This window comes from Heterodontus francisci, chromosome 8 (genome assembly GCF_036365525.1).
Source record: "Heterodontus francisci isolate sHetFra1 chromosome 8, sHetFra1.hap1, whole genome shotgun sequence".
In the NCBI taxonomy this organism is placed as follows: domain Eukaryota; kingdom Metazoa; phylum Chordata; class Chondrichthyes; order Heterodontiformes; family Heterodontidae; genus Heterodontus; species Heterodontus francisci.
This window is the reverse complement of record NC_090378.1, coordinates 93750843-93760136: the sequence shown is the minus strand read 5'-3', so window position 1 is coordinate 93760136 and position 9294 is coordinate 93750843. Positions and strand designations below refer to the sequence as shown.

Sequence of the window (9294 nt, the reverse complement as noted above, 5' to 3'; positions counted from 1 at the left end):
AGTGTAATTTGTTAAATAGGCTTTGTAGTTGTGAATTTCCAGCTGTTACATTTTTGTCAAATTACATTTCTGTGAAGTGCCTTGCCATGTTTTCTCTACAGTAAAGGCGCCATATAAATTCAAGTTGTTTTTGTTGCAGATTTTTACTTTAATTCTAAAAGTCTTATTGTGCTTAAAACAGGGCAAATAAGAAATATATGGTAATATAAATTTTAAAAATTCTCAATCTGAGTCACCAAGTTACTGCTAAATGGGGGCACCAGAAGTCCTTTGTATAAGATCCTGTAAAACACTATTAAATTTCATTCACTGTGATTTGGATGTGTTAGCACAGGAAACCCCAGAACAATCAACGAATGGAAATAACTAATGGCTTAAATACTAGTGTTACACATCAAATGAAATACACAAGAACTCTGGATAAGTAACAGTAACATTAAGGGGAAGACCTTGATTTAATCAAAAACCAACAACGTTGAATAATCGCTCATTTTTGACACCAGTTCTGGACTTCTTGTTGATAAGAATTGCTATAACTGTAAGTATTTCCTCGGATAGGAGTAGCATTTCTCACAATAACCTCTGTTGTAATTTTTCAATGATCGGTTCAGCAGTAAGCTCAGCTCTGTAGGGTTGGACTATAGAGAATTGGGTGTTGCTTCCTTGTGTCTCTTTCTAGAGTGAGCACTTCATTACTCCAGATCTAACACCATGACTTTAAGAACACTGCCCAAGACAGGAAACAACCAACAAAATAAAGGGTTAAATGCAAAGGCAAAAAAAAAACTGAGCCTCTCTTAGATGGAAGCCCATGAGGCTGTTTAGGAGTAGACATACATGTTAAAAGAGCTTCTCATTTAAAACATATGAGTATAATTTAAAAGCCATCATGCCAGTGGTAAATTAAGTAGTTTTCCTCAGAATGTTATAATGGTTTTCTCATATTACCATCCTGTTGTTTTAATTTAAGATTCATTACAATGTTACATCAGGCTTATAATAGTATGAACTTTGTTGAAAACATGAGATTGTGGTGGTCTCCCTTCATTTAATATCATTTAAATGAGAGTCTAACATATCAAGTTTGGAAAAATGAGTATGATCTGAAATTGACATAAATTATTTCGTTTAAAATGTGCTTTCTTGTTCCAAATCACATTGCACTTTATTTTAAATGAGCCACTCACAAAGTAAAAAAAAATCTGCATGAACTCAATGTGCCTTGGGAAGAAAGAGAAGAATAAATGTTCTTCTAAAAACCAAAAGGAGAAACTGAATAAAGATGGAGCAATAAAATATAACAGATTTAAGTTGCTACGTGCAAGGCTGCACTTTACTGTGGATAGCATCTACATAAATGTCAGCAGTAATTGGTCTTCTTATCTATCAACAAGAAACAGATGCTTAGAGCTGCTGAATATGCTGAATAAGCTGCTGAATGTTAAAACTCATCGTCATCTAAAGACGACATTTAATTTAGGAGGGAGAGTGGCTCATGCTGATGACACGTGCTCTCAATATCAATGTGAGCGAGCATCTTGACATTGTGTAAAAAGGAGAAAAGGTTCTTAGTCATTTTTGTTCCCATTTGCATATTTTGAATGGTCAATTGTAATGTTAATAGTAAGTGCTTACTGATGACACCTCTACCAATATCAAAATTCCCAGATCCAGTCTATGTGGCTGAGTAACCTACAAAACAGGTCAATGGTGTGCTGTGAATATAGACAAAGTATAAAGTATCTACAGAATGTTTGAACTACCTGGGATGCAGGATCCATAAGAAAGTAAGGGAAGAAACAGGCAAGACACTAGTTAATAGTTTTAGGAGTTCTATTAAGTACATACGCTATAGTTCAGTCAAATGATTCTCTGGAGTGGCTTATGTAATCTTGATATTGAGGAAAAGGAGCAAGAGCTAGGAATCAGGGAATTAATGACCTCTTAGTCCAGTATAATTAGTAAGGAAAATGCTGAGCAGCCTTTTACAAGATGCTCTCAATGTTTGCCGAAAGCACCTTAAGGCCACATGGGAAATAGGATGACTTAGTCAGTTGATTGATCTACTGTAATTCCTTGAGTAGCTTAACCAAGTGAGTGATGTTACAGACATAAGATATTTTCCTGTGTATAGCACTGCTGGCCATTTCTGTTAGCGGTCGAGTGTTTCAATTGGCCTGTACTGGCCACTATGTCATCATAATGATAGCATAACCCAATGGTGTAACCAGATGAGCCATGTGTTATCTGAACTACATCTGAACACAGATTTAAGGTAATTGGCAAAAGAAGCAATGGCGATATGAGGAAAAACTTTTTCACACAGCAAGTGGTTAGGATCTGGACGGCACTGCCTGAGAATGTGGTGGAGGCAGATTCAATTGAGGCATTCAAGAAGGAATTGGATAATTATCTGAAAAGAATGAACCTGCAAGGCTATGGGGAGAAGGCTGGGGAGTGGCACCAGGCAAATTGCTCTTTTGGAGAGCCAGCACAGACATGATGGGCTGAATGACCTCTTTCTTTGCTGTAACAATTCTGTGATTCTAGTCATTTTTTCTCAGGAAAAAGCCTTCTCCAGGCCGCTTTTGAATTATGCATTATGAATCCGTATGTGTAATGACAAACCAGCAAGCTATGTTGAAAACTGACTTGGGAATAGAGACCAAGTCCAGTCTTCAACTTGAGCAGTTAGAAAGCCGAAGGAGAAACGGATGTGGGGAGATCGGAGAAGATGGAGATAGATGAGGAAGGGAGAGACAATGGGGAAAAAATATAGGGAGAGTTAGGAACATTGGAGACATAAGGTGGCAAGACAAAAGCAGGGGTGGAGAGTGGGAGCAAGAGGAGAGTGAAGGGCGACTAGTACTCAGGCAGGGTTCATTTCTTCACAGTGGAGGGGTAACAAGAGGGAGAAAAGGAAGTGAACGGTGGGGGGGAGGGGGACAACAGGGGGGGGAGAGCAGCCATTTTGCAGCAGGTGGTGGGTTGGGGGAGGGAGAATTTGCTATTCGTCACATAACATTACATTCACAGCATCACCAACAAGTACAGTACATTTGAACTTTGATACCACTCACCATTTTAAATATAAAATTGATTGAGAAGGGTATTTCTCAAAAGCCTTATTTCTACCCAGCTTTGTGACAAACTAACTAGCCTATGTGTCGTTAATGATATTCAAATAAATTAAACGGATGGGTAACAGATTTTTCAGTGTACTTTAATCGGGAAAAGGTGAGGCAATGCTAAGTGGCATCAGAAAAGTATGTACACAGTGTATGAGGGTCTATTGACAAAGATCGGGAGAATTTTAGGTGTAATTATCAACTATTAACTAAAAGTTAGAACGTGACTGCTGCAAACAAGACTATCATAAACTGGGATACATCTGTAGCTGAAACTAACCTGTACAACTCAGTGATGAGGCCACATTTGGAACACACTTTGCCCTTTAAAACATCCAATACATTGATGCAGAGGACAAGATTCAAAGAAAAATAACAAGGATGATATTAGAACAAATACCCATGCAATGTTGCTGTTTATTGCAAGGGGAATGGAATATAAAAGTACAGATGTTTTGCTACAGTTGTACAGGGCATCGGTGAAAACACATCTAGAGTATTTGTCCAGTTTTGGTCTCCTTACTTAAGAAAGGATATAACTGCATTGGAAGCAGTTCAGAGAAGGTTCACTTGACTGATTCCTGGGATGAGAGGGCTATCTTCTGTGGAAAGGTTGGGTCTGTATTCATTGGACTTTAGAAGGATGAGAGGTGATCTTTTTGAAACATATAAGATCCTGAGGGGACTTGACAGGGTGGATGTTGAAAGGATGTTTCCCCTTGTGGGAAAGACTAAAACTAGGGGGCACAGTTTAAAAATAAGGGGTCTCCCATTTAAGACAGAGATGAGGAGAAATTTTTTCTCTGAGGATCAGGAGTCTTTGGAACTCTCTTCCCTAGAGTGCAGTGGAGGCAGGGTCATTGAATGTTTTGAAGGCAGAGGTAGACAGATTCTTGACAAACAAGGGAGTCAAAGGGCATCGGGGGTAGGCAAGAAAGCGGAGTTGAGTACACAAACAGATCAGCCATGATCTTGTAGAATGGTGGAGCAGGCTCGAGGGGCTGAATGGCCTACTCCTGCTCCTAAATCATATGTTCATGTAATATTGAATTATGGAAAGAGATTCACAACACTTACCTTATTTGAAGAGATCAGAAGAGAGAAATGGAGAGAGGACTGGAGTCTGAGGGCTGGACTTTCCTGCAGGCTTTGAGGCCCCGATATTGAGATCAAATGGAGATCCAAAGCTCGCACTTGCCGGTAGTGCGCCTATTGGCACAATCCTATTAAGGACGGAGGATGGGGCTCTCGATGCTGCAGGCCCAGTCAGATGACCCACAGTTCTGGAGCCTCTGCAGCCTCACTGGGAGAGCTGCGCGCTGTGAGGCAGGTCAGGGGCCACCAGGGGACCTCAGAGGTCTTCACGAAATTCAAAATTCAGAGTAGAGGGGTAACACCTCTGGAGGAATCTTTTAGGCCGCTAGTGCGGCCTTTCCTGCCTGTGGCACTGTCATTGGGCATGGAACCTCCAGCTCCAAAGGCCCACTCGCCTGCTACTGAGAGGCTGCCTTGATTGAATTGCCAGCCTATACTTGGTGGGAGGTCGCTCCAACGTTTGTAAAATACTAGCGCCAGTGCAAAATCACCCCTAATTGGGGCCTTAATCATCTTAATTGGCTGCCCGCCACCGATGAGTGTGCAGCCAATGTGGTTCCCCGTCCACCCCTGGGAACATTCCCCAGTGGCAGGAATACATCCGGAAGCCATCCCAAAGTGGATTCCTCCCTATTTCCTCACACATATCCCCCCTTCCAACCCTGAGTCTTTGAAATACACAGCTGCATGAATACTGGATGCAAATCAGGTCATTTAACATAAATAGTCAGCACAGGACCACAGTTATTGGCAAAAAAAAGTATTGTCATGCCAGGCCCCCATCTGCTAAGAACGAGGCACATTCATTTGTCAAGAACATTGATTTGAAACTGTTACTGGAGTGGAGAAAGGACTTGTTAAACAGATCGATCAGCAGTGGCTGAAAAAGACATTTGCATATTAACAGACGGTGAATGGAAGGACAAAGGACCATTCCCTGACACATTCAACCCACAATGGACCTTGAGACTGCTAAGGTGATACAATCCGAGAAGTGGTCGGACCAGTTAGTCACATGACTAATCTGCTTGGCAACCTGGGTTTTCCTGAATTGTACAAACAGTTTGAACTCAGAGTGTCTGTTTGCTCCTGGACTGAGATCTCTCCTCTCTGCTCCCATCTCTTTCTCACAAGCCACTGAATCCACTGAAGACACATGAACCCCAAGAGAGAAAAGTCTCCTACAGTGAACAAGGTTAAGAAGAATACTGGGAACCAATGAAAAGCAAGAACTACCTACAATCAAGGACTCTACAGTGAGTTCAAAGAACCGTAACAAAAACTCTTCAGATATTGTCTCAGACTTTTCCACTTTATTCTTCTCTTTTCTGTCTCTATTGGCATGTGTGTACACATCTGCATGCTAGCTTGGGCGTGTCGTGTACCCGTAGGCGTCAAACAAATTAGAGTTTAAGTTCAAGTTTAATAAATTTCAACTTTTCTTCTTTAAACCTAAGAAAACCTGTTTGTGCTGGTTTCTTTGCCTTATAATTGGAAAGCGGTGAACAAGGATTCACCAAGGGGGAGCTCAAAACACGGTGTGTTTAAAAATTAAACCCTGTTATAGTAAGACCAGGTGAAGGCTGTGAGGGACCCCTAGACACCTTTCCCACCAGGTCGTAACAGAAATTCGGGTGCTAGCATCTGGAATTGACCCACAGACAAACGAGAGAAATTCCGTAGGCATCAACCGGATTAGTTTAAAGTTCAAGTTTACGGTAAGACCAGGTGAAGACTAGGAGGGACCCCTAAACACCATTCTCACCTGGTCATAACAGTATTTTCTACATTTGCAGAGTAGACATGTGGCACACTTTGTCAAACTTAGTAAGAGATTTTTGTTGGAAAAAGGAGTGGGACAATGAAGGACCAGATTGGTACTGGATGTCCAACACACGCAGAAACTCCTCTCCGGGTTTCAGATAAGCTATTGGGAAATCTATAGGCACCTGTAAGGCTTCTGTTTGCCCAATTTAGAGTGCACACTTTTCCCATAGAGCTGCTCTTCACCTAGCGAGCTTAGATGCAGTTTACAAAGTCAAGGCTTAGGGACTCTGAAGTTGCACATTAGTAATGGTATTGCTGGTATTTAACCAGCTAAAGTTATGCATGTAAATTGGAAAGATTTTCTGCTGCTTGATCATCCAGAATGACCCTACTTGCATGCGTTATCTGGAACTGAGTGGAAAGAATCCCATCCTTTAGTTGGCAAGTCTAACCATCCTGTTTCCAATGATGAGCCAGGCTGCTTGGTTCATCCTCGACAGTGCTCTGGGATGTGTTAGACTGGCCTTGTTCAGGTATTGGGTTACCGAGTCTATCACAGTGAATTGGCACAATTCTGAGCTGCCATCATCATCTTGGAGTTATCTTGACTTGAAGAGACCAACATGCTCCTCCTCAAGGAAGATAGTAAAGTTAGATCAAATCCTATGTAAAGAATTGGGTCTCAAGGCCCAGTAGGAACATATAAATATTGGGCCTCTAGAATTTGCTGAAAACATAACAGCGTCTGAATGACACATGCCATTCTTAATGTGCAAATTGGCCAGCAAGTTCAGGGGATTAAGAGTTACAGTATGTGTTCTTCAGAATTTGCTGGTTGATTTATGCCATTCTGTCGTTTGCTTCACACCAACAGTATCAGACCCTTTGCCTCCCTGTCATTTTTAAGTTGTTCCTGGATTTTCATATTAATTGCCCATTAAACACACCACAGAAAATTAAGTCTAGAAATTAACAGCACAGGTAACCTTTTAGCAATATGGTAGTTGTTAATGGCTGCCAATAAAACACTCTGACCCAGAAAAAGAACAATTGAAACCATGAAGTCTCATGCCTTCAAGATAGAGAATTGTTGATGTTAAAAATCTCACATTTTAAATGTAATTTTTAAAAAATCTTACTGTTCTTTTCTCTTTATCTTTCTCTTAATCCAATCTTTCCCTCTCTTTATTTCACTTTCTGTACCAGGTGACACCGTTTCACTCCTTTCCCTTTTCCTCTGTTTATTTCTTAATCCTTAAATCTCATTAGTTAAGGAGATAAGATTGTTAGTTTTGCAGATGTCCAGTCACCGTCGCCACACCATTATCAGCTTGCACCTCTAGGAAGAAACGGAGCAAAAAAGATTCTGAGCTGAAGGATTACAGGAAAAAGTCTAACATGAGATGCCCCATTCCAGCAAATTCTGGATTATTGTCTGTGCTCTGCAATGGCTGAACAATGGAGATTGTAGCATTGTAATTCTAAACAAAAGGAAAGATCGGTTGGTATTTAGAAATGAAGAATTAGAAGAGAGAAGTTTGTAATCTAATTGTAGGATTAGATTACGTCTGTAACTGCTTTAAGCATGCTTGAGGTTTTTCTACTACCTGACTCACAACCATTCCTACTTCTATGTTGTGGAATTGCTTATTGGCTAAAATATAACATGGGTGTCAACGTAACTTCCAATCTGTATGTGGAATAAGAAAAAGTATGCTGTGAGAAATATGTGTGTGATGCCTGCCCCAAGACAAGTAGACAGGGTCCACATTATTCAAACTAGGGCAGTGCAGCTGAACATGACTGAGAGAGATGGCTAACTGAAATAGAAACACCACCATTCAGCATGATGTAAAGCTATGCTGATTTCAACTAAGACATACATTTGTTTCCCAATTTCCTGACCCAGCTGATGTCAACCTTTTTAATATCTTGGCAAAAGAAGTCAGTTAAAATATAATACTTTACCATGGACTAAACCTGAATTTTCTAGCGTTCCTACCAAATCATCTTCCAGTTACCTGCAAGTTCCCCAATGATTTAGCAGCTTGTTAGGTAACATAACTGGACAATATGGAACAGGAAGATTGCAGGCCTGATTTCCAGTTGGTGCTGAGTTTGCTAATCTCAGCCAGCAGTGTTAATAATACTGGGATTGTCCCCACCAACACTGGGTGGGAAAGAGGCAAATTGTCAGTGATTCCCATTTCTGTTACCTAGTGCCCCCTACTGGAACATGCAGGCATCAACAGTGGCATAAGCACAAGAACAGAGCTGGTTGTGACTCCCTCCAATTGCCATATTCTGTTGATACTCACAACCTAGGCTCATACCTGAGAAATGGCCACTTGAGTAAAGGGAGAGGAGGCTGATGCCTTCAGGAGAGAGACAAGAAGAGACAATTGGCAAGAGAAAAAGAAATTGCTGCTCCATAATGCTCCATTATTTAATAAACATTTTTAACACAGGAGTGCATAAAATATTGACAGCATTAAAATTTTAATACAATATTCTAAAAAATCTCATCACATATATGACATTTGTATCCTGAATAGATCAGTAGAATTCTGATAAAGGAAGTAAATTTATCACACATATTTTAAAAATATTGACAAGTCAGCATTGAATGTGTTAAAGGTACGGTCTGCGTTCAAGGGGTCACCATGAAGGAACTTTGTCCACCACAATGTTTTCTTATAAGGAGAGTCTGAACAACACTTGTTAAAGCTCATAACTGAAACATTTAGGATGTTGCTGCAGTTTCAAGTAACTTCCCTTTTAATTATATATTTTATAGGTATGAAGAAAGCAAGAGCACAAGTTATTACCAAAAAAATGCAAACATAAACAATTGTCATATCCTGATCATGTTTACAGCTGCATAGTGACCAGCAGCCTAAATGCCACTCTTAATACGTTCCCAGTGCATAATGCAGTCTTGGCACTTTTAGTCGCCTCTTGGAACAAAGTTGTCTCTTTGCTGAGCACCTGTTTGGTTGAAAAGCCGAACAATCAAAACATTATTTCCTATGATTAACAGTTTCATAAAACTACATTACAAACCAGACCAACGTCTAAATTAAAGACTTATTGAAAATATAGACTGTCTATCTGGTGCGTGAATTTTAGAATCTTTCTGATCTCCAATAGTCAACACTATGATTAAATAGGCGGCTTCCATAAAGAGCATTTTAGGGGATGTGTGTGCGTGTATATTTTCCCCAAAACCTAATGATAGCTTTGATGTATTATCAGTTGTTGGGCAGCATCACAAATTCACTTTTGATATTTAAAACACAGGCTG

General features: G+C 40.3%; 1 protein-coding gene across 2 annotated transcripts in view; it reads right to left on the bottom strand.

Moving 5' to 3' along the window:
• Positions 1-8468: 8468 nt before the first annotated feature.
• Positions 8469-9294, bottom strand: part of LOC137372573 (eIF-2-alpha kinase GCN2-like) — a 71762-nt gene continuing 70936 nt past the window's right edge. For both annotated transcript variants that reach the window (XM_068036508.1, XM_068036509.1), the window contains one exon: positions 8469-8978. In XM_068036508.1, the coding sequence (XP_067892609.1) occupies positions 8900-8978 (79 nt within the window). In that variant the 3' untranslated portion in view covers positions 8469-8899. The remainder of the gene's footprint in view (positions 8979-9294) is intronic.